This window comes from Salmo salar, chromosome 29 (genome assembly GCF_965601325.2).
Source record: "Salmo salar chromosome 29, fSalSal1, whole genome shotgun sequence".
In the NCBI taxonomy this organism is placed as follows: domain Eukaryota; kingdom Metazoa; phylum Chordata; class Actinopteri; order Salmoniformes; family Salmonidae; genus Salmo; species Salmo salar.
Window position 1 is genome coordinate 44,144,298 of NC_138319.1, and position 23,960 is coordinate 44,168,257.

Below are 23,960 nucleotides of genomic sequence, written 5' to 3' on the forward strand. Positions count from 1 at the left end.
GCCTCTGTACGCCTATGTAGATATTCCATAAAAAATCAGCCGTTTCCAGCTACAATAGTCATTTACAACATTAAGAATGTCTACACTCTATTTCTGATCAATTTGATGTTATTTTAATGGACAAAAAATGTGCTTTTCTTTCAAAAACAAAGACATTTCTAAGTGACCACAAACTTTTGAACGGTAGTGTATATGTTACCAGGTGTTGTGATATATGTGAAAATATATGCGACATAATCAATCTATATGTTACCAGGTGTTGTGTATTAAGTTACCAGGTGTTGTGATATATGTTACCAGGTGTTGTGATATATGTTACCAGGTGTTGTGATATATGTTACCAGGTGTTGTGATATATGTTACCAGGTGTTGTGATATATGTAATAATATATGTGATGTCACCAATATGTTATCAGGTGTTGTGATATATGTTACCAGGTGTTGTGATATATGTTACCAGGTGTTGTGATATATGTTACCAGGTGTTGTGATATATGTTACCAGGTGTTGTGATATATGTAATAATATATGTGATGTCACCAATATGTTACCAGGTGTTGTGATATATGTTACCAGGTGTTGTGATATATGTTACCAGGTGTTGTGATATATGTTACCAGGTGTTGTGATATATGTAATAACATATGTGATGTCACCTATATGTTACCAGGTGTTGTGATATATGTAATAATATATGTGATGTCACCAATATGTTACCAGGTGTTGTGATATATGTTACCAGGTGTTGTGATATATGTTACCAGGTGTTGTGATATATGTAATAACATATGTGATGTCACCTATATGTTACCAGGTGTTGTGATATATGTAATAATATATGTGATGTCACCAATATGTTACCAGGTGTTGTGATACATGTTACCAGGTGTTGTGATATATGTGATAATATATGTGATGTCATCTATATGTTACCAGATGCTGGGACATAATTGAAAAGACGGAGATGTTCTGGTGGATCATTAAGACACCAATACTGGCCTCCATCCTGGTGAGTTGTTCAGCCGCTCCTCAACTTTCAAGATTAGTATGAAGGGATTCAACTCTCACTCTCATTCCCTCAGAAGTAGCTGTTATGGTTATTACTGTAGAGAGAGGAGGTCTGTCTGTTATGGTTATTACTGTAGAGAGAGGAGGTCTGTCTGTTATGGTTATTACTGTAGAGAGAAGAGGTCTGTCTCTGTTATGGTTATTACTGTAGAGAGAGGAGGTCTGTCGCTGTTATGGTTATTACTGTAGAGAGAGGAGGTCTGTCTGTCTGTCTCTGTTATGGTTATTACTGTAGAGAGAGGAGGTCTGACTCTGTTATGGTTATTACTGTAGAGAGAGGAGGTCTGTCTCTGTTATGGTTATTACTGTAGAGAGAGGAGGTCTGTCTCTGTTATGGTTATTACTGTAGAGAGAGGAGGTCTGACTCTGTTATGGTTATTACTGTAGAGAGAGGAGGTCTGTCTCTGTTATGGTTATTACTGTAGAGAGAGGAGGTCTGTCTCTGTTATGGTTATTACTGTAGAGAGAGGAGGTCTGTCTGTCTCTGTTATGGTTATTACTGTAGAGAGAGGAGGTCTGTCTGTTATGGTTATTACTGTAGAGAGAGGAGGTCTGTCTGTCTCTGTTATGGTTATTACTGTAGAGAGAGGAGGTCTGTCTGTTATGGTTATTACTGTAGAGAGAGGAGGTCTGTGTCTGTTATGGTTATTACTGTAGAGAGAGGAGGTCTGTCTGTCTCTGTTATGGTTATTACTGTAGAGAGAGGAGGTCTGTCTGTCTCTGTTATGGTTATTACTGTAGAGAGAGGAGGTCTGTCTGTCTCTGTTATGGTTATTACTGTAGAGAGAAGAGGTCTGTCTCTGTTATGGTTATTACTGTAGAGAGAGGAGGTCTGTCTGTCTGTCTCTGTTATGGTTATTACTGTAGAGAGAAGAGGTCTGTCTCTGTTATGGGTATTACTGTAGAGAGAGGAGGTCTGTCTGTTATGGTTATTACTGTAGAGAGAGGAGGTCTGTCTGTCTCTGTTATGGTTATTACTGTAGAGAGAGGAGGTCTGTCTGTCTCTGTTATGGTTATTACTGTAGAGAGAGGAGGTCTGTCTGTTATGGTTATTACTGTAGAGAGAGGAGGTCTGTCTGTCTCTGTTATGGTTATTACTGTAGAGAGAGGAGGTCTGTCTGTTATGGTTATTACTGTAGAGAGAGGAGGTCTGTGTCTGTTATGGTTATTACTGTAGAGAGAGGAGGTCTGTCTCTGTTATGGTTATTACTGTAGAGAGAGGAGGTCTGTGTCTGTTATGGTTATTACTGTAGAGAGAGGAGGTCTTACTCTGTTATGGTTATTACTGTAGAGAGATGAGGTCTGTCTCTGTTATGGTTATTACTGTAGAGAGAGGAGGTCTGTCTCTGTTATGGTTATTACTGTAGAGAGAGGAGGTCTGTCTCTGTTATGGTTATTACTGTAGAGAGAGGAGGTCTGTCTCTGATATGGTTATTACTGTAGAGAGAGGAGGTCTGTCTGTCTCTGTTATGGTTATTACTGTAGAGAGAGGAGGTCTGTGTCTGTTATGGTTATTACTGTAGAGAGAGGAGGTCTGTCTCTGTTATGGTTATTACTGTAGAGAGAGGAGGTCTGTCTCTGTTATGGTTATTACTGTAGAGAGAGGAGGTCTGTCTGTCTCTGTTATGGTTATTACTGTAGAGAGAGGAGGTCTGTCTGTCTCTGTTATGGTTATTACTGTAGAGAGAAGAGGTCTGTCTCTGTTATGGTTATTACTGTAGAGAGAGGAGGTCTGTCTGTCTGTCTCTGTTATGGTTATTACTGTAGAGAGAAGAGGTCTGTCTCTGTTATGGGTATTACTGTAGAGAGAGGAGGTCTGTCTCTGTTATGGTTATTACTGTAGAGAGAGGAGGTCTGTCTGTCTCTGTTATGGTTATTACTGTAGAGAGAGGAGGTCTGTCTCTGTTATGGTTATTACTATAGAGAGAGGAGGTCTGTCTGTCTCTGTTATGGTTATTACTGTAGAGAGAGGAGGTCTGTCTGTTATGGTTATTACTGTAGAGAGAGGAGGTCTGTCTCTGTTATGGTTATTACTGTAGAGAGAGGAGGTCTGTCTGTCTCTGTTATGGTTATTACTGTAGAGAGAGGAGGTCTGTCTCTGTTATGGTTATTACTATAGAGAGAGGAGGTCTGTCTGTCTCTGTTATGGTTATTACTGTAGAGAGAGGAGGTCTGTCTGTTATGGTTATTACTGTAGAGAGAGGAGGTCTGTCTGTCTCTGTTATGGTTATTACTGTAGAGAGAGGAGGTCTGTCTGTTATGGTTATTACTGTAGAGAGAGGAGGTCTGTGTCTGTTATGGTTATTACTGTAGAGAGAGGAGGTCTGTCTCTGTTATGGTTATTACTGTAGAGAGAGGAGGTCTGTCTGTCTCTGTTATGGTTATTACTGTAGAGAGAGGAGGTCTGTCTCTGTTCTGGTTATTACTGTAGAGAGAGGAGGTCTGTCTGTTATGGTTATTACTGTAGAGAGAGGAGGTCTGTGTCTGTTATGGTTATTACTGTAGAGAGAGGAGGTCTGTCTCTGTTATGGTTATTACTGTAGAGAGAGGAGGTCTGTCTCTGTTATGGTTATTACTGTAGAGAGAGGAGGTCTGTCTCTGTTATGGTTATTACTGTAGAGAGAGGAGGTCTGTCTCTGTTATGGTTATTACTGTAGAGAGAGGAGGTCTGTCTGTTATGGTTATTACTGTAGAGAGAAGAGGTCTGTCTCTGTTATGGTTATTACTGTAGAGAGATGAGGTCTGACTGTGTTATGGTTATTACTGTAGAGAGAGGAGGTCTGTCTCTGTTATGGTTATTACTGTAGAGAGAGGAGGTCTGTCTCTGTTATGGTTATTACTGTAGAGAGAGGAGGTCTGTCTCTGTTATGGTTATTACTGTAGAGAGAAGAGAGTTTAGTAAAGTACAGTACAGAACACACCAGTAGAGTTTAGTAGAGTACAGAACACACCAGTATAGTTTAGTAGGGTACAGAACACACCAGTAGAGTTTAGTAGGGTACAGAACACACCAGTAGAGTTTAGTAGGGTACAGAACACACCAGTAGAGTTTAGTAGGGTACAGAACACACCAGTAGAGTTTAGTAGGGTACAGAACACACCAGTAGAGTTTAGTAGGGTACAGAACACACCAGTAGAGTTTAGTAGGGTACAGAACACACCAGTAGAGTTTAGTAGGGTACAGAACACACCAGTAGAGTTTAGTAGGGTACATTACAGAACACACCAGTAGAGTTTAGTAGGGTGCAGAACACACCAGTAGAGTTTAGTAGGGTACATTACAGAACACACCAGTAGAGTTTAGTAGAGTACAGTACAGAACACACCAGTAGAGTTTAGTAGGGTACAGAACACACCAGTAGAGTTTAGTAGGGTACATTACAGAACACACCAGTAGAGTTTAGTAGAGTACAGAACACACCAGTAGAGTTTAGTAGGGTACAGAACACACCAGTAGAGTTTAGTAGGGTACAGAACACACCAGTAGAGTTTAGTAGAGTACAGAACACACCAGTAGAGTTTAGTAGAGTACAGAACACACCAGTAGAGTTTAGTAGGGTACAGAACACACCAGTAGAGTTTAGTAGGGTACAGTACAGAACACACCAGTAGAGTTTAGTAGAGTACAGAACACACCAGTAGAGTTTAGTAGGGTACAGAACACACCAGTAGAGTTTAGTAGAGTACAGAACACACCAGTAGAGTTTAGCAGAGTACAGAACACACCAGTAGAGTTTAGTAGGGTACAGAACACACCAGTAGAGTTTAGTAGGGTACAGAACACACCAGTAGAGTTTAGTAGGGTACAGAACACACCAGTAGAGTTTAGTAGGGTACAGAACACACCAGTAGAGTTTAGTAGGGTACATTACAGAACACACCAGTAGAGTTTAGTAGGGTACATTACAGAACACACCAGTAGAGTTTAGTAGAGTACAGAACACACCAGTAGAGTTTAGTAGGGTACAGAACACACCAGTAGAGTTTAGTAGGGTACAGAACACACCAGTAGAGTTTAGTAGAGTACATTACAGAACACACCAGTAGAGTTTAGTAGGGTACATTACAGAACACACCAGTAGAGTTTAGTAGGGTACATTACAGAACACACCAGTAGAGTTTAGTAGGGTACATTACAGAACACACCAGTAGAGTTTAGTAGGGTACAGAACACACCAGTAGAGTTTAGTAGGGTACAGAACACACCAGTAGAGTTTAGTAGGGTGCAGAACACACCAGTAGAGTTTAGTAGGGTACATTACAGAACACACCAGTAGAGTTTAGTAGGGTACATTACAGAACACACCAGTAGAGTTTAGTAGGGTACATTACAGTACAGAACTCAGCAGAATAGTTTAGTAAAGTACAGAACAGAACTCACCAGTATAGTTTAGTAAAGTACAGTACAGAACTCAGCAGTAGTGTTTAGTATTGTTTTTAGACTTTAGTTTGGCAGAGTACAGAACACACCAGTAGAGTTTAGGAGAGTATAGTAGAGAAAACAAAAGTCCACACGGGGTTCAGTATTATTTAAATTTCTCAAAATATCTCTTAATGTCTTCCAGATGAACTTCATCCTCTTCATCTGCATCATCAGGATCCTCCGGCAGAAGATCAACTGTCCAGACATTGGAAGGAACGAGTCCAACCAGTACTCGTAAGTATAGCTCTAATCCAACCAGTATTCGCTAGTATGGCTCTAGTCTAACCAGTATTCGTTATTATAGCTCTAGTCCAACCAGTATTCGTTAGTATGGCTCTAGTCTAACCAGTATTCGTTATTATAGCTCTAGTCTAACCAGTATTCGTTATTATAGCTCTAGTCTAACCAGTATTCGTAAGTATGGCCCGAGTCCAACCATTATTCGCTAGTATGGCTCTAGTCTAGCCAGTATTCATTAGTATGGCTCTAGTCTAACCAGTATTCGCTAGTATGGCTCTAGTCTAACCAGTATTCGCTAGTATGGCTCTAGTCTAACCAGTATTCGCTAGTATGGCTCTAGTCTAACCAGTATTCGCTAGTATGGCTCTAGTCTAACCAGTATTCGCTAGTATGGCTCTAGTCTAACCAGTATTCGCTAGTATGGCTCTAGTCTAACCAGTATTCCTTATTATAGTTCTAGTCTAACCAGTATTTGTTAATATGGCTCTAGTCCAACCAGTACTGCCATGGCGCTCAGTACTGTATATCTCTGCAGGTCAAATTTTTCCTGTAAGATAGTTTCTTCTGTTTACATTTACATTTGAGTCATTCAGCATACACTCTCATTCAGAGAGACTTACGTAAAAGTGCATTCAACTAAGTTTAGGATGGAACAACAACCACATTGTCAGGTTTACGCAGCGAGTCAGGAAGCAGAAGGAGAGTTTAATAACACAGATCCAAATGAACAAAACAGGAGATGTTTACTGAACATGGAAATATTACAATACATCATGATGACGGAGGAGATGCGTACTGAACATGAAAACATTCCAATACTGCCTGATGACTGAGAGGATGTGTACTGAACATGAAAACATTCCAATACTGCCTGATGACTGAGAGGATGTGTACTGAACATGAAAACATTCCAATACTGCCTGATGACAGAGGCTACTGAGGGCTAAGTAAAGGGAAGGTGATGAAGGTGATGATGAAGTCCAGGTGTGCGTAATAATGGTTGCCAGGGCCGGTGGTCAGTCGACCTGCGACGTTGAGCACTGGAGAGAGGGAGCGGGATAAGCATGGCACATATCACAGTTATTTCAAATAGACCCTTCTTTTAAATAGCAGACTCATTGCCATGAAGTAAAAAACATGAGCGTGAAACTAGTAAACGAATGCTCACTAAAATAAGCGATAAGCAGATGCGAGCGCTGCCAGCAGGTTCCACCTTATATACAGCTGTTCTGAGTGTGAGCAACAACCTCTGCTGTTTCCATGCCGCCTCATAACAACACTTACGGAGCATTAAGGCCCCCAGTGGTCGGGTTACCATAAGCAACCCCCTCGACTACAAACAAACTCCTCATCAGTAAACTGTTCACGTCAACCAATGCCGACCGACCCCCAGAAACTCAAAACATCAGAGTCGTGGCAGAATGCTTTGACATTTTACTGCTGTGATGTAGAGCTCAGCTCCCTGTGATGTAGAGCCCAGATCCCTATGATGTAGAGCCCAGCTCCCTGTGATGTAGAGCTCAGCTCCCTGTGATGTAGAGCTCAGCTCCCTGTGATGTAGAGCCCAGCTCCCTGTGATGTAGAGCCCAGCTCCCTGTGATGTAGAGCCCAGCTCCCTGTGATGTAGAGCTCAGCTCCCTGTGATGTAGAGCTCAGCTCCCTGTGATGTAGAGCTCAGCTCCCTGTGATGTAGAGCTCAGCTCCCTGTGATGTAGAGCTCAGCTCCCTGTGATGTAGAGCCCAGCTCCCTGTGATGTAGAGCCCAGCTCCCTGTGATGTAGAGCTCAGCTCCCTGTGATGTAGAGCCCAGCTCCCTGTGATGTAGAGCTCAGCTCCCTGTGATGTAGAGCTCAGCTCCCTGTGGTTTAGTGGCTCAGCTCTCTGTGGTTTAGTAGATCACCTCTTTGTGGTTTAGTGGCTCAGCTCTCTGTGGTTTAGTGGATCAGCTCTCTGTGGTTTAGTGGTTCAGCTCTCTGTGGTTTAGTGGTTCAGCTCTCTGTGGTTTAGTGGCTCAGCTCTCTCTGGTTTAGTAGATCACCTCTCTGTGGTTTAGTGGCTCAACTCCCTGTGGTTTAGTGGTTCAGCTCCCTGTGGTTTAGTGGCTCAGCTCTCTGTGGTTTAGTAGATCACCTCTCTGTGGTTTAGTGGCTCAACTCCCTGTGGTTTAGTGACTCAGCTCTCTGTGGTTTAGTGGTTCAGCTCTCTGTGGTTTAGTGGCTCAACTCTCTGTGGTTTAGTGGCTCAACTCTGTGGTTTAATAGATCAGCTCCCTGTGGTTTAGTGGCTCAACTCTCTGTGGTTTAGTGGATCAGCTCTCTGTGGTTTAGTGGCTCAACTCTCTGTGGTTTAGTGGCTCAACTCTCTGTGGTTTAATAGATCAGCTCCCTGTGGTTTAGTGGCTCAACTACCTGTGGTTTAGTGGCTCAACTCTCTGTGGTTTAGTGGATCAGCTCTCTGTGGTTTAGTGGATCAGCTCTCTGTGGTTTAGTGGCTCAGCTCTCTGTGGTTTAGCGGATCAGCTCCCTTTAGTTTAGTGGCTCAACTCCCTGTGGTTTAGTGTCTCAGCTCCCTGTGGTTTAGTGTCTCAGCTCCCTGTGGTTTAGTGTCTCAGCTCCCTGTGGTTTAGTGGCTCAACTCTCTGTGGTTTAGTGGCTCAACTCCCTGTCATGTAGAGCCCAGCTCTCTATGATGTAGAGCTACTTTTTTTTGATGTTCTCTTGATGTTGTGTGTAAAAGGATGAATGCGACTGTTTAATAACTAGGGGTTAGTCATAAAGCTACTTCATGATATTCTGTTCTCTTTGTTGCTCTGTGTAGGAGGCTGGCCAAGTCCACCCTGCTGCTGATCCCACTTTTTGGGATCAACTTCATCGTGTTTGCCTTCATCCCAGAGCAGGTGAACACAGAGCAACGGCTGGTGTTCGACCTCATACTGGGATCATTCCAGGTATGGAACCACTAGGGTTAAACAAAATTCAGCTAACTTTCCCATCCAAACAAATAACATATTCCACGGTTTCTCCCCAGATAGAACCAACTCTTCAGGTGTGGTGTAGTATAGGTGCAGTAGAGGCATAGTATAGGTTAAGTATAGTATAGGTGTAGTATAGGTGTAGTATAGGTATAGTATAGGTGTAGTATAGGTGCAGTATAGGTATAGTATAGGTGTAGTATAGGTGTAGTGTAGGTGTAGTATAGGTATAGTATAGGTATAGTACAGGTGTAGTATAGGTGTAGTATAGGTGTAGTATAGGTATAGTATAGTTGTAGTATAGATGTAGTATAGGTGTAGTATTGGTATAGTATAGGTGTAGTATAGGTGTAGTATAGGTATAGTATAGGTGTAGTGTAGGTGTAGTATAGGTGTAGTACAGGTATAGTATAGGTGTAGTATAGGTGTAGTATAGGTATAGTATATGTATAGTATAGCTATAGTATAGCTATAGTATAGGTGTAGTATAGGTGTAGTATAGTATAGGTGTAGTATAGGTGTAGTATAGGTGTAGCATAGTTATAGTATAGGCATAGTATAGTTGTAGTATAGGTATAGTATAGGTGTAGTATAGCTATAGTATAGGTGTAGTATAGATGTAGTATTGGTATAGTATAGGTGTAGTATAGGTATAGTATAGGCATAGTATAGGCGTAGTATAGGTGTAGTATAGCTATAGTATAGGTGTAGTATAGTATAGGTGTAGTATAGGTGTAGTATAGATGTGGTGTAGTATAGGTGTAGTATGGGTATAGTATAGGTGTAGTATAGGTATAGTATAGGTGTAGTATAGTATAGGTGTAGTATAGCTGTAGTATAGTATAGGTGTAGTATAGTATAGGTATAATACAGGTGTAGTATAGGTGTAGTATAGGTATAGTATAGGTGTAGTATAGTATAGGTGTAGTATAGGTGTAGTATAGTATAGGTGTAGTATAGGTGTAGTATAGTATAGGTGTAGTATATGTGTAGTATAGGTGTAGTATAGGTGTAGTATAGGTATAGTATTGGTGCAGTATAGGTGTAGTATTGGTGTAGTATAGGTGTAGTACAGGTGTAGTATAGATATAGTATAGATTTAGTATAGGTGTAGTATAGATATAGTATAGGTGTAGTACAGGTGTAGTATAGATATAGTATAGATGTAGTATAGGTGTAGTATAGATATAGTATAGGTGTAGTACAGGTATAGTATAGGAGTAGTATAGATGTAGTATAGGTGTAGTATAGGTTTAGTATAGGTGTAGTATAGGTGTAGTATAGGTATAGTATAGGTGTAGTATGGTATAGGTGTAGTATAGGTGTAGTATAGTATAGGTGTAGTATAGTATAGGTATAATACAGGTGTAGTATAGGTGTAGTATAGGTGTAGTATAGTATAGGTGTAGTATAGGTGTAGTATAGTATAGGTGTAGTATAGGTGTAGTATAGTATAGGTGTAGTATATGTGTAGTATAGGTGTAGTATAGGTGTAGTATAGGTGTAGTACAGGTGTAGTATAGATATAGTATAGATGTAGTATAGGTGTAGTATAGATGTAGCATAGGTATAGTATAGGTGTAGTATAGGTATAGTATAGGTGTAGTGTAGATGTAGTACAGGTGTAGTATAGGTGTAGTATAGATATAATATAGGTGTAGTATAGGTGTAGTATAGTTATAGTATAGGCATAGTATAGTTGTAGTATAGGTGTTGTATAGTATAGGTGTAGTATAGGTGTAGTATAGGTATAGTATAGGTATAGTATAGGTGTAGTATAGGTGTAGTATAGGTGTAGTATAGGTGTAGTATAGTATAGGTGTAGTATAGGTGTAGTATAGGTGTAGTACAGGTATAGTATAGGTGTAGTATAGATACAGTATAGGTGTAGTACAGGTATAGTATAGGTATAGTATAGGCATAGTATAGTTGTAGTATAGGTGTAGTATAGGTGTTGTACAGGTATAGTATAGGTGTAGTATAGGTATAGTATAGCCATAGTATAGGTGTAGTATAGTTATAGTATAGGCATAGTATAGCTGTAGTATAGGTGTAGCATAGGTATAGTATAGGTGTAGTATAGGTATAGTATAGGTGTAGTATAGATATAGTATAGGTATAGTATAGGTGTAGTATAGTATAGGTGTAGTATAGGTGTAGTACAGGTGTAGTATAGATATAGTATAGATGTAATATATGTGTATTATAGGTGTAGTATAGGTGAAGTATAGATATAGTATAGGTGTAGTATAGGTATAGTATAGGTGTAGTATAGGTATAGTATAGGTGTAGTATAGTATAGGTGTAGTATAGCTGTAGTATAGTATAGGTGTAGTATAGTATAGGTATAATACAGGTGTAGTATAGGTGTAGTATAGGTATAGTATAGGTGTAGTATAGTATAGGTGTAGTATAGGTGTAGTATAGTATAGGTGTAGTATAGGTGTAGTATAGTATAGGTGTAGTATATGTGTAGTATAGGTGTAGTATAGGTGTAGTATAGGTATAGTATTGGTGCAGTATAGGTGTAGTATTGGTGTAGTATAGTATAGGTGTAGTACAGGTGTAGTATAGGTGTAGAATAGATATAGTATAGGTGTAGTATAGGTATAGTATAGCTGTAGTATAGGTATAGTATTGGTAAGTATAGATACAGTATAGGTGTAGTATAGATATAGTATAGGTGTAGTACAGGTATAGTATAGGTGTAGTATAGGTATAGTATAGGTATAGTATAGATGTAGTATAGGTGTAGTATAGGTGTAGTACAGGTATAGTATAGGTGTAGTATAGGTATAGTATAGCTGTAGTATAGGTATAGTATTGGTGCAGTATAGGTGTAGTATTGGTGTAGTAGAGTATAGGTGTAGTATAGGTGTAGTACAGGTGTAGTACAGGTATAGTATAGGTGTATTATAGGTATAGTATAGGTGTAGTATAGGTGTAGTATAGGTATAGTATAGGTATAGTATAGCTATAGTATAGGTGTAGTATAGGTGTAGTATAGCTATAGTATATTTAGAGTATAGGCATATTATTGTTGTAGTATAGGTGTAGTATAGGTGAAGTATAGGTATAGTATAGGTGTAGTATAGGTGTAGCATAGTTATAGTATAGGCATAGTATAGTTGTAGTATATGTATAGTATAGGTGTAGTATAGCTATAGTATAGGTGTAGTATAGATGTAGTATTGGTATAGTATAGGTGTAGTATAGGTATAGTATAGTTGTAGTATGGGTGTAGTATAGATATAGTATAGGTGTAGTATAGATACAGTATAGGTGTAGTATAGGTGTAGTATAGGTGTAGTATAGGTGTAGTATAGTATAGGTATAGTATAGGTGTAGTATAGATATAGTATAGGTGTAGTACAGGTATAGTATAGGTGTAGTATAGATACAGTATAGGTGTAGTATAGGTGTAGTATAGGTATAGTATATGTGTAGTATAGGTATAGTATAGGTGTAGTATAGGTATAGTATAGGTGTAGTATAGTTATAGTATAGGTGTAGTATAGGTGTAGTATAGATATAGTATAGGTGTAGTATAGGTGTAGTATAGGTGTAGTATAGGTATAGTATAGCTATAGTATAGGTGTAGTATAGGTGTAGTATAGATATAGTATAGGTGTAGTATAGGTATAGTATAGGTGTAGTATAGGTGTAGAATATGTATAGTATAGGTGTAGTATAGGTGTAGTATAGCATAGGTGTATTATAGGTGTAGTATAGTATAGGTGTAGTATAGATATAGTATAGGTGTAGTACAGGTATAGTATAGGTGTAGTATAGATACAGTATAGGTGTAGTATAGGTGTAGTATAGGTATAGTATATGTGTAGTATATGTATAGTATAGGTGTAGTATAGGTATAGTATAGGTGTAGTATAGTTATAGTATAGGTGTAGTATGGGTGTAGTATAGATATAGTATAGGTGTAGTATAGGTATAGTATAGCTATAGTATAGGTGTAGTATAGGTGTAGTATAGTTATAGTATAGGCATAGTATATTTGTAGTATAGGTGTAGTATAGGTGTAGTATAGTATAGGTATAGTACAGGTGTAGTATAGGTGTAGTATAGTATAGGTGTAGTATAGGTGTAGTATAGTATAGGTGTATTATAGGTGTAGTATAGTATAGGTGTAGTATAGATATAGTATAGGTGTAGTACAGGTATAGTATAGGTGTAGTATAGATACAGTATAGGTGTAGTATAGGTGTAGTATAGGTAGTATAGTTATAGTATAGGTGTAGTACAGGTATAGTATAGGTGTAGTATAGGTGTAGTATAGTATAGGTATAGTATAGCTATAGTATAGGTGTAGTATAGTTATAGTATAGGCATAGTATATTTGTAGTATAGGTGTAGTATAGTATTGGTATAGTACAGGTGTAGTATAGGTATAGTATAGGTGTAGTATAGGTGTAGTATAGTATAGGTGTAGTATAGATATAGTATAGGTGTAGTACAGGTATAGTATAGGTGTAGTATAGATACAGTATAGGTGTAGTATAGGTGTAGTATAGGTATAGTATTAGTGCAGTATAGGTGTAGTATAGGTGTAGTATAGTATATGTGTAGTATAGATATAGTATAGGTGTAGTATAGGTGTAGTATAGGTGTAGCACAGGTATAGTATAGGTGTAGTATAGGTGTAGTATAGATATAGTATAGGTGTAGTATAGGTATAGTATAGGTTTAGTATAGTATAGGTGTAGTATAGGTATAGTATAGTTATAGTATAGGCATAGTATAGTTGTAGTATAGTATAGGTGTAGTATAGGTATAGTATAGTTGTAGTATAGGTGTAGTATAGATGTAGTATAGGTATAGTATAGGTGTGGTATAGATGTGGTATAGATATGGTATTGGTGCAGTATAGGTGTAGTATAGGTGTAGTACAGGTATAGTATAGGTGTAGTATAGATATAGTATAGGTGTAGTATAGGTGTAGTATAGGTATAGTATAGCTATAGTATAGGTGTAGTATAGGTGTAGTATAGATATAGTATAGGTGTAGTATAGGTATAGTATAGGTGTAGTATAGGTGTAGAATATGTATAGTATAGGTGTAGTATAGGTGTAGTATAGCATAGGTGTATTATAGGTGTAGTATAGTATAGGTGTAGTATAGATATAGTATAGGTGTAGTACAGGTATAGTATAGGTGTAGTATAGATACAGTATAGGTGTAGTATAGGTGTAGTATAGGTATAGTATATGTGTAGTATATGTATAGTATAGGTGTAGTATAGGTATAGTATAGGTGTAGTATAGTTATAGTATAGGTGTAGTATGGGTGTAGTATAGATATAGTATAGGTGTAGTATAGGTATAGTATAGCTATAGTATAGGTGTAGTATAGGTGTAGTATAGTTATAGTATAGGCATAGTATATTTGTAGTATAGGTGTAGTATAGGTGTAGTATAGTATAGGTATAGTACAGGTGTAGTATAGGTGTAGTATAGTATAGGTGTAGTATAGGTGTAGTATAGTATAGGTGTATTATAGGTGTAGTATAGTATAGGTGTAGTATAGATATAGTATAGGTGTAGTACAGGTATAGTATAGGTGTAGTATAGATACAGTATAGGTGTAGTATAGGTGTAGTATAGGTAGTATAGTTATAGTATAGGTGTAGTACAGGTATAGTATAGGTGTAGTATAGTATAGGTATAGTATAGCTATAGTATAGGTGTAGTATAGTTATAGTATAGGCATAGTATATTTGTAGTATAGGTGTAGTATAGTATTGGTATATTACAGGTGTAGTATAGGTATAGTATAGGTGTAGTATAGGTGTAGTATAGTATAGGTGTAGTATAGATATAGTATAGGTGTAGTACAGGTATAGTATAGGTGTAGTATAGATACAGTATCGGTGTAGTATAGGTGTAGTATAGGTATAGTATTAGTGCAGTATAGGTGTAGTATAGGTGTAGTATAGTATATGTGTAGTATATGTGTAGTATAGGTGTAGTATAGATATAGTATAGGTGTAGTATAGGTGTAGTATAGGTGTAGCACAGGTATAGTATAGGTGTAGTATAGGTGTAGTATAGATATAGTATAGGTGTAGTATAGGTATAGTATAGGTTTAGTATAGTATAGGTGTAGTATAGGTTTAGTATAGTATAGGTGTAGTATAGGTATAGTATAGGTATAGTATAGGTATAGTACAGGTATAGTACAGGTGTAGTATAGGTGTAGTATAGGTATAGTATAGCTATAGTATAGGTGTAGTATAGGTATAGTATAGTTATAGTATAGGCATAGTATAGTTGTAGTATAGTATAGGTGTAGTATAGGTATAGTATAGTTGTAGTATAGGTGTAGTATAGATGTAGTATAGGTATAGTATAGGTGTGGTATAGATGTGGTATAGATATGGTATTGGTGCAGTATAGGTGTAGTATAGGTGTAGTACAGGTATAGTATAGGTGTAGTATAGATATAGTATAGGTGTAGTATAGGTGTAGTATAGGTATAGTATAGCTGTATTATAGGTGTATTATAGTAGCGGTGTAATATAGGTATAGTATAGGTGTAGTATAGTATAGTTGTAGTATAGGTGTAGTATAGGTGTAGTATAGGTATAGTATAGGCATAGTATAGTTGTAGTATAGGTATAGTATAGGTATAGTATAGGTGTGGTATAGGTGCAGTATAGGTGTGGTATAGGTATAGTATAGTATGGGATAGTATAGGTATAGTATTGGTGTAGTATAGTATAGTATAGGTGTGGTATAGGTGTAGTATAGTATAGGTATAGTATTGGTGTAGTGTAGATGTGGTTTAGGGGTAGTATAGGATAGTATAGGTATAGTATTGGTGCAGTATAGGATAGTATAGGTGTAGTATTGGTGCAGTATAAGATAGTATAGGTGTAGTATAGGTGTAGTATAGTATAGGTATAGTATTGGTGTAGTATAGTATAGTATAGGTGTGGTATAGGTGTAGTATAGGTGTAGTATAGTATAGGTATAGTATTGGTGCAGTATAGGATAGTATAGGTGTAGTATAGGTGTAGTATAGTATAGGTATAGTATTGGTGTAGTATAGTATAGTATAGGTGTGGTATAGGTGTAGTATAGTATAGGTATAGTATTGGTGTAGTATAGATGTGGTTTAGGGGGCTTTTGGGAGTCAGTCTAACAGTGGGACTTCACATCCTTCTGACTGATGATTAACAGTCAGGAGAGAGTTCAGGTTCTGTGATGAGTTGCTCCAGGCAGCCAATACGCTCATGGGAGAGATGCTTTTTAAAACCCTTTTCCAGGACTCCAGGCATAATGGACTGGTAGTTCAGACCCACTGGTCATGTTTTAACCCCTGGCTTTGGTTTTTCTGGTCTGTATAATGGAGATAAAGAGAAGCAGCCAGACCTGGCAGCTGGCAGCAGCTAGACTTCAGCTGAGAAACCTCCTCCAGCTTGTTCCTCTTATCTTCTCAATATTACTTCCTTGTCTGGCATCCCTCACTTCTCTCAGTTTTCCCTCTAGGCCACAGACATGTAATCATGTTCTGTAAATTAGCAAATGCTCTATATTCATGCCAGCAGTAGCTGTGTACTCATTACTTTAATATAGGGTCACTCACATATTCCATAGAACAGCCTGTTGATGCATTACATTGGAGTCATTTAGCAGATGCTCTTCTCCAGAGTGATTTAAAGGCCCAGTGAGGGTTAAGGGCTTTGCTCAACGGCACATCGACAGATTTTTCACCTAGTCGGCTTGGGGATACGAACCAGCAACCTTTAGGTTACTGGCCCAACGCTCTTAACCACTAGGCCACCTGCCTTGTATTGTTATGAACAACAGAATAACAGGGTACACTGGGTTCATGTAACAGACTCTGCTCTCCCCAGGGTTAGGGTGACTCTGCTCTCCCCAGGGTTAGGGTGACTCTGCTCTCCCCAGGGTTAGGGTGACTCTGCTCTCCCCAGGGTTAGGGTGACTCTGCTCTCCCCAGGGTTAGGGCGACTCTGCTCTCCCCAGGGTTAGGGTGACTCTGCTCTCCCCAGGGTTAGGGTGACTCTGCTCTCCCCAGGGTTAGGGAGACTCTGCTCTCCCCAGGGTTAGGGTGACTCTGCTCTCCCCAGGATTAGGGTGACTGTAACAGACTCTGCTCTCCCCAGGGTTAGGGTGACTCTGCTCTCCCCAGGGTAAGGGTGACTCTGCTCTCCCCAGGGTAAGGGTGACTCTGCTCTCCCCAGGGTTAGGGTGACTGTCTGCTCTCCCCAGGGTTAGGGTGACTCTGCTCTCCCCAGGGTTAGGGAGACTCTGCTCTCCCCAGGGTTAGGGTGACTCTGCTCTCCCCAGGGTTAGGGTGACTCTGCTCTCCCCAGGGTTAGGGTGACTCTGCTCTCCCCAGGGTTAGGGTGACTCTGCTCTCCCCAGGGTTAGGGTGACTCTGCTCTCCCCAGGGTTAGGGAGACTCTGCTCTCCCCGGGGTTAGGGTGACTCTGCTCTCCCCAGGGTTAGGGCGACTCTGCTCTCCCCAGGGTTAGGGCGACTCTGCTCTCCCCAGGGTTAGGGCGACTCTGCTCTCCCCAGGGTTAGGGCGACTCTGCTCTCCCCAGGGTTAGGGCGACTCTGCTCTCCCCAGGGTTAGGGTGACTCTGCTCTCCCCAGGGTTAGGGTGACTCTGCTCTCCCCAGGGTTAGGGTGACTCTGCTCTCCCCAGGGTTAGGGAGACTCTGCTCTCCCCAGGGTTAGGGTGACTCTGCTCTCCCCAGGGTTAGGGTGACTCTGCTCTCCCCAGGGTAAGGGTGACTCTGCTCTCCCCAGGGTTAGGGTGACTCTGCTCTCCCTAGGGTTAGGGCGACTCTGCTCTCCCCAGGGTTAGGGCGACTCTGCTCTCCCCAGGGTTAGGGTGACTCTGCTCTCCCCGGGGTTAGGGTGACTCTGCTCTCCCCGGGGTTAGGGTGACTCTGCTCTCCCCAGGGTTAGGGTGACTCTGCTCTCCCCGGGGTTAGGGTGACTCTGCTCTCCCCGGGGTTAGGGTGACTCTGCTCTCCCCGGGTTAGGGAGACTCTGCTCTCCCCGGGGTTAGGGAGACTCTGCTCTCCCGGGGTTAGGGTGACTCTGCTCTCCCCGGGGTTAGGGTGACTCTGCTCTCCCCGGGGTTAGGGAGACTCTGCTCTCCCCGGGGTTAGGGTGACTCTGCTCTCCCCAGGGTTAGGGTGACTCTGCTCTCCCCAGGGTTAGGGTGACTCTGCTCTCCCCAGGGTTAGGGTGACTCTGCTCTCCCCAGGGTTAGGGTGACTCTGCTCTCCCCAGGGTAAGGGTGACTCTGCTCTCCCCAGGGTTAGGGTGACTCTGCTCTCCCCAGGGTTAGGGTGACTCTGCTCTCCCCGGGGTTAGGGAGACTCTGCTCTCCCCGGGGTTAGGGTGACTCTGCTCTCCCCAGGGTTAGGGTGACTCTGCTCTCCCCAGGGTTAGGGTGACTCTGCTCTCCCCAGGGTTAGGGTGACTCTGCTCTCCCCAGGGTTAGGGTGACTCTGCTCTCCCCAGGGTTAGGGTGACTCTGCTCTCCCCAGGGTTAGGGTGACTCTGCTCTCCCCAGGGTTAGGGTGACTCTGCTCTCCCCAGGGTTAGGGCGACTCTGCTCTCCCCAGGGTTAGGGCGACTCTGCTCTCCCCAGGGTTAGGGCGACTCTGCTCTCCCCAGGGTTAGGGTGACTCTGCTCTCCCCAGGGTTAGGGTGACTCTGCTCTCCCCAGGGTTAGGGTGACTCTGCTCTCCCCAGGGTTAGGGCGACTCTGCTCTCCCCAGGGTTAGGGTGACTAACAGACAGCTGATGCTCTTTCTGTTCTTCCTTTCCCCAGGGCTTTGTGGTTGCTGTTCTCTACTGCTTCTTAAACGGAGAGGTAAGAGCCACCCTGACGTTCACACACTCCTGTTATAAACACACTGCACCTGGTTAACACCCCGAGTTTACACCCCGAGTTTACACCCTGCACCTGGTTAACACCCTGAGTTTACACCCTGAGTTTACACCCTGAGTTTACACCCCGAGTTTACACCCTGCACCTGGTTAACACCCCGAGTTTACACCCCGAGTTTACACCCGGAGTTTACACCCCGAGTTTACACACTGCACCTGGGTAACACCCTGAGTTTACACCCCAAGTTTACACCCCGAGTTTACACCCTGAGTTTACACACTGCACCTGGGTAACACCCTGAGTTTACACCCCGAGTTTACACCCCGAGTTTACACCCTGAGTTAACACCCTGAGTTTACACACTGCACCTGGGTAACACCCTGAGTTTATACACTGAGTTTACATGAAGCAGGGTTCTCTCTCTGTCAATCACAGAGAGAGACAGGGCTGCCATGATTAGGATCACTGCTGATTGTTTGAGAAATATTTAGTTTCAAGTTCATGTGCTTAAAGGGACTCGTTGCAATTTGCCTACATGAATAGGACTAAATTGAAGACATGTCTTACAGAAGAAATATAAAATTCATGTGCATTACCATGGAAGCAATTGAGAGGGAACAGTTTGAAGATTATAGGAAAATGATTAGACCAAAAATGAGAACGCAACAGTTGTAAGGGCTGTCGTGAGAGGGAGACCAAGGTGCAGCGGAGTTAGTGTTCATCATAAAAGGTTTTAATGATCAACGAACACTATACAAAAGAAACCAAAAAACGAATAGCAACAGTTCTGTTAGGAACACACTAAACAGAAAACAATTACCCACAAAACCCAAAGGAAAAACATGCTCCTTATGTGTGACTCCCAATCAACAACAACGAACTTCAGCTGTGCCTGATTGGGAGCCACACACGGCCCAAAACAAAGAAATACAAAAACATAGAGAAAGAAACATAGAACGCCCACCCAATGTAACACCCTGGCCTAACCAAAATAAAGAACAAAAAACCCCTCTCTATGGCCAGGGCGTTACAACAGTTCACCTGACACAAGACTGAATTCAAACAAAAGTGCAAAACTGAAAGTGTGAACCACCGCATGAAACCATGGCAATGTGACTGGAAATTTGGTCATATACAAACAGTGTAGTTATTCCCTCCGTAAGGAAATCAAACAGGCAAAACGTCAGTACAGAGACAAAGTGGAGTCGCAATTCAACGGCTCAGACAAGACGTGTTGGGCAGGTTCTACAGACAATCACAGATTACAAAGGGAAAACCAGCCACGTCGTGGACACAGACATCTTGCTTCCGGACAAGCTAAACACTTTCTTTGCCCGTTTTGAAGATAACACAGTACCACCGACGCGGCATGCTCCCAAGGACTGTGGGCTCTCGTTCTCCGTGGCCGACGTGAGTAAGATGTTTAAGCGTGTTAACCTTCGCAAGGCTGCCGACCCAGACGGCATAACTAGCCGCGTCCTCAGAGCATGCGCAGACCAGCTGGCTGGAGTGTTTACGGACATATTAAATCTCTCTCTATCCCAGTCTGCTGTCCCCACTTGCTTCAAGATGTCCACCATTGTTCCTGTACCCAGGAAAGCAAAGGTAACTGAACTAAATGACTATCGCCCCGTAGCACTCACTTCTATCATCATGAAGTGCTTTGAGAGGCTAGTTAAGGATCATATCACCTCTACCTTACCTGTCACCCTGGACCAACTTCAATTTACATACCACCCCAATAGACCACATGACGATGCAATCACCATTGCACTGCACACTACCCTCTGCCATCTGGACAAGAGGATGTAAGAATGCTGTTCATTGACTACAGCTCAGCCTTCAACACCATAGTACCCTCCAAGTTCATCATTAAGCTCTGGGCCCTGGGTCTGAATCCCTCCCTGTGCAACTGGGTCCTGGACTTCCTGACTGGCCACCCCCAGGTGGTAAAATAACCTCTCCATCAACATCAACAAAATGAAGGAGCTAATCGTGGACTTCAGGAAACAGTAGAGGGAGCACACCCTTATCCACATCAACGGGACCACAGTGGAGAAGGTGAAAAGCTTCAAGTTCCTTGGCGTACACATCACTGACGAACTGAAATGGTCCACCTACACAGACAGTGTGGTGAAAAAGGTGCAACAGCTCCTCTTCCACCTCAGGAGGCTGAAGAAATTTGACCCAAAACCCTAACAAACTTTTACAGATGCACAATTGAGAGTATTCTGTCGGGCTGTATCACCACCTGGTACGGCAACTGCACCGCCCGCAACAGCACAACAGCACCGCCCGAGTCACCCTCTCCAGAGGGTGACGCTGGCTGCCCAACGCATCACTGGGGGGCACACTGCCTGCCCTCCAGGACATCTACACCACCCGATGTCACAGGAAGGCCAAAAAGATCATCAAGGACAACAACCACCCGAGCCACTGCCTGTTAACCCCGCTACCATTCAGAAGGTCAGTACAGGTGCATCAAAGCCGAGACCGAAAGACTGAAATGCAGCTACTCAAGGCCACCAGACTGTTAAATAGCCATCACTAGCCGGCTAGCACCCGGTTCTTCAACCCTGCACCTTAGAGGCTGCTGCCCTATATACAGTGCATTCAGAAAGTTTTCAGACCACTTGACTTTTCCACATTTTCTTGCGTTACGGCCTTATTCTAAAATGGATTAAAAAGGTTTTTTTCCTCATCAATCTACACACAAAACCCCATAATGACAAAGCAAAAACAGGTTTTTAGAATTTTTGCAAATGTATTAAACATAAAACCAAAATATTAAATGTACATAAGTATTCAGACCCTTTACTCAGTACTTTGTTGAAGCACCTTTGGCAGTGATTACAGCCTTGAGTCTTCTTGGGTATGACGCTACAAGCTTGGCACACATGTATTTGGGGAGTTTCTCCCATTCTTCTCTGCAGATCCTCTCAAGCTCTGTCAGGTTGGATGGGGAGCATCGCTGCACAGCTATTTTCAGGTCAAATCAAATTGTATTTGTCACAAGTGCCGAATACAACAGGTGTAGTAGACCTCACAGTGAAATGCTGAATACAACAGGTGTAGTAGACCTCACAGTGAAATGCTGAATACAACAGGTGTAGTAGACCTCACAGTGAAATGCTGAATACAACAGGTGTAGTAGACCTCACAGTGAAATGCTGAATACAACAGGTGTAGTAGACCTCACAGTGAAATGCTGAATACAACAGGTGTAGTAGACCTTACAGTGAAATGCGGAATACAACAGGTGTAGTAGACCTTACAGTGAAATGCTGAATACAACAGGTGTAGTAGACCTCACAGTGAAATGCTGAATACAACAGGTGTAGTAGACCTCACAGTGAAATGCTGAATACAACAGGTGTAGTAGACCTCACAGTGAAATGCTGAATACAACAGGTGTAGTAGACCTCACAGTGAAATGCTGAATACAACAGGTGTAGTAGACCTTACAGTGAAATGCTGAATACAACAGGTGTAGTAGACCTTACAGTGAAATGCTTACTTACGAGCCCTTAACCAACAATGCTTTAAGACATTTTAAGAAAAAAAAGTAAGTAACAAATAGAAAATAAAAGTAACAAATTAATAAACAGCAGCAGTAAAATAACAATAGCGAGGCTATATACAGGGGGTACCGGTACAGAGTCAATGTGGAGGCTATATACAGGGGGTACCGGTACAGAGTCAATGTGGAGGCTATATACAGGGGGTACCGGTACAGAGTCAATGTGGAGGCTATATACAGGGGGTACCGGTACAGAGTCAATGTGGAGGCTATATACAGGGGGTACCCGTACAGAGTCAATGTGTGGGGGCTATATACAGGGGGTACCAGTACAGAGTCAATGTGGAGGCTATATACAGGGGGTACCGGTACAGAGTCAATGTGTGGGGGCACAGGTTAGTCAAGGTAATTGAGGTAGTGTGTACATGTTGGTAGAGTTAAAGTGACTATGCATAGATAATAACAGAGAGTAGCAGCAGCGTAAAAGAGGGGTCTGGGTAGCCCTTTGATTCGCTGTTCAGGAGTCTTGTGGCTTGGGGGTAGAAGCTGTTAAGAAGCCTTTTGGACCATGACTTGGCGCTCCGATACCGCTTGCTGTGTGGTAGCAGAGTGAACAGTCTATGACTAAGGTGGCTGGAGTCTTTTAGGACCTTACTGACACCGCCTGGTATAGAGGTCCTGGATGGCAGGAAGCTTGGCCCCAGTGATGTAGTGGGCCGTACGCACTACTTTCTGTAGTGCCTTGCGGTCGGAGGCCGAGCAGTTGCCATACCAGGCAGTGATGCAACCGTCAGGATGCTCTCGATGGTGCAGCTGTAGAACCTTTTGAGGATCTGAGGACCCATGCCAAATCTTTTCAGTCTGCTGAGGGGGAATAGGCTTTGTCTTGCCCTCTTCACGACTGTCTTAGTGTGTTTGGACCATGTTAGTTTGTTGGTGATGTGGACACCAAGGAACTTGAAGCTCTCAACCTGCTCCACTACAGCCCCGTCGATGAGAATGGGGGCGTGCTCGGTCCTCCTTTTCCTGTAGTCCACAATAATCTCCTTTGTCTTGATCACGTTGAGGGAGAGGTTGTTGTCCTGGCACCACACGTTCAGGTCTCTGACCTCCCTATAGGCTGTCTCATCGTTGTTGGTGATCAGGCCTACCACTGTTGTGTTATCAGAAAACTTGGCCATGCATTCATGAGTGAACAGAGAGTACAGGAGAGGGCTGAGCACGCACCCCTGAGGGGCCCCAGTGTTGAGGATCAGCGTGGCAGACGTGTTGTTGCCTACTCTTACCACCTGGGGGCGGCCCGTCAGGAAGTCCAGGATCCAGTTGCAGAGGGAGGTGTTTAGTCCCAGGGTCCTTAGCTTATTGATGAGCTTTGTGGGCACTATGGTGTTGAACGCTAAGCTGTAATCAATGAATAACATTCTCACATAGTTGTTCCTTTTGTCCAGATGGGAAAAGGCAGTGTGGAGTGAAATAGAAGCTGTAACATCTGTGGATCTGTTGGGGCGGTATGCAAATTGGAGTGGGTCTAGGGTTTCTGGGATAATGGTGTTGATGTGAGCCATGACCAGCCTTTCAAAGCACTTCATGGCTACGGACGTGAGTGCTACGGGTCTGTAGTCATTTAGGCAGGTTACCTTTGTGTTCTTGGGCACAGGGACTATGGTGGTCTGCTTGAAACATGTTGGTATTACAGACTCGGTCAGGGACGACGTCGTCGATGCGCTTATTGATGAAGCCAGTGACTGATGTGCTGTACTCCTCAATGACATCGGAAGAATCCAGGAACATATTCCAGTCTGTGCAAAACAGTCCTGTAGCTTAGCATCTGCTTCATCTGAAA

The 23,960-nt window shown here is 42.1% G+C and overlaps 1 protein-coding gene across 1 annotated transcript in view; it reads left to right on the forward strand.

Moving 5' to 3' along the window:
- LOC106590716 (vasoactive intestinal polypeptide receptor) overlaps positions 1 to 23,960 on the forward strand; it is a 165,339-nt gene that overhangs the window by 140,071 nt on the left and 1,308 nt on the right. The window contains exons 9-12 of the mRNA XM_045710828.2: positions 937 to 1,009; positions 5,634 to 5,725; positions 8,549 to 8,678; positions 18,538 to 18,579. Coding sequence (XP_045566784.1) covers positions 937 to 1,009; positions 5,634 to 5,725; positions 8,549 to 8,678; positions 18,538 to 18,579 — 337 coding nt within the window. The remainder of the gene's footprint in view (positions 1 to 936; positions 1,010 to 5,633; positions 5,726 to 8,548; positions 8,679 to 18,537; positions 18,580 to 23,960) is intronic.